We start from the raw sequence: 1,771 nt of genomic DNA, 5'->3' as shown, positions 1-1,771 counted from the left end.
TTTCGCTTACCACTACCCCTTTCATAGGTGGGAACTACAAGGCTACTGGGTGTACCAAATAATTGAGATGGTGAGGCAGTTAACGCAAATGCTTTGAAATCTACCGATGGGTTCCCATTACTTGGTGTGGCAATGCCCTTCATTACGATGGCAATTGGTGCGCTGGATGCAGTTTTTCGTTTGGGCGTCGCATCACTTTCAATTTCACTGTCACTGTCACTGCACTCCTCATTGCTTTTTAAAGCTCGAGCCTTTGTGGCACGTGAAACTGTTTCTTTTTTAGGTATTTTAAAATTAGTTTTCTTAATGCAAGGCTCTAAAGGTTTTTGGCTCAAAGCCTTTTTGGCGTTGCAATAACTGCTGAAGGTACTTTTGCATATCGCTTTTATTTTATTTACAATGCCACTACCAATACTGAGAGCCCCAGTTGTTCGCTGACTTTGATCCTTTTCATCATTTTCTTCTTCATTTTTGGGCGTGTTTTCCACTTTAGACTCTGATTCTTGTTTTGCACGTTTCTGGGGTATAGTTATTGATTCGATGTCAAAATTGGAGGATGATCGTTTTCTAACTTCTTTTTTCGGCGAACTTTGTTTCGATTTTTTTGATGAACTCAATTTTTGTGGCGTAGTGTTCGCTGCCACATTCTCATCCTTTTCCATTTTAACNTGCACGTTTCTGGGGTATAGTTATTGATTCGATGTCAAAATTGGAGGATGCTCGTTTTCTAACTTCTTTTTTCGGCGAACTTTGTTTCGATTTCTTTGATGAACTCAATTTTTGTGGCGTAGTGTTCGCTGCCACATTCTCATCCTTTTCCATTTTAATTGACAAAGCACTTTTGCTTGTTGATGGTTGGAAATCTTTTTGCACATCTATTTTGCTTTCAGATGGCTTAGATTTTATATTCAATTTGTTGTCTTTTTGAAGATGGGCTTTCTTGGAATCATCAATTTTATTTTCTCTCTCAATTCCGATGTCCTTGTCTTGACTTCNCTTTCAGATGGCTTAGATTTTATATTCAATTTGTTGTCTTTTTGAAGATGTTCTTTCTTGGAATCATCAATTTTATTTTCTCTCTCAATTCCGATGTCCTTGTCTTGACTTTNCTGACAAAGCACTTTTGCTTGTTGATGGTTGGAAATCTTTTTGCACATCTATTTTGCTTTCAGATGGCTTAGATTTTATATTCAATTTGTTGTCTTTTTGAAGATGTTCTTTCTTGGAATCATCAATTTTATTTTCTCTCTCAATTCCGATGTCCTTGTCTTGACTTTTCCCTCGCCGCGCTTTCGCTTGTTTTTGAGGTAACTTATCCTTTTGAGTCGTTTTTAAATTATGTTGCAGACGTTTAAGACGATCTTGGGCAGGAGTACGGAGCGGTTTAGCTGTTTATTAGATAAATATTTAGCATACAATAATTGCGGAAATGAATATTTTGAGTTTATTACCTATGCACTTTGGTGGTGACTGTGCTTTTCCTTTTTCAGCAACGCTAGTCGGCTTGGCGTCATTATCCACAAACTCACTGCACCATTTGGTTTCGCCAGTTGCCTTGTTGAACATGTACCATTGGCCTGGCCGCTTTTTTGATTGGCACTTTATCCAATCATCCGTTTTAGATACACTTCCTCGCAATTGTCGTTTTTCCATTGTGATATTATAACCAAAGTATCCCAAAAATGCATAAAAATTATTCAAAAATATAGAAATCACAGAATTTCCTCCAAGTAATTTTTGGCCAAATTGAAAGCAATTTTTACAGCTGACA

General features: G+C 37.3%; 1 protein-coding gene across 1 annotated transcript; it reads right to left on the bottom strand.

Moving 5' to 3' along the window:
* Window positions 1-663: 663 nt before the first annotated feature.
* LOC108356280 (uncharacterized) lies at window positions 664-1,757 on the bottom strand. Its single transcript, XM_017607399.1, has 3 exons — window positions 1,452-1,757; window positions 1,278-1,388; window positions 664-995 (listed from the first exon to the last, which is right to left on the bottom strand). The coding sequence occupies exons 1-3, from the start codon at window positions 1,651-1,653 to the stop codon at window positions 664-666; spliced, it is 645 nt and encodes a 214-aa protein (XP_017462888.1). The 5' UTR covers window positions 1,654-1,757.
* Window positions 1,758-1,771: the final 14 nt, after the last annotated feature.

The sequence above is a fragment of the Rhagoletis zephyria genome, unplaced genomic scaffold (assembly GCF_001687245.7).
Source record: "Rhagoletis zephyria isolate East Lansing unplaced genomic scaffold, Rhagoletis_zephyria_1.1 Rzeph_scaffold_56425, whole genome shotgun sequence".
Taxonomy (NCBI): domain Eukaryota; kingdom Metazoa; phylum Arthropoda; class Insecta; order Diptera; family Tephritidae; genus Rhagoletis; species Rhagoletis zephyria.
This window is presented reverse-complemented; position numbering and strand designations above follow the sequence as displayed.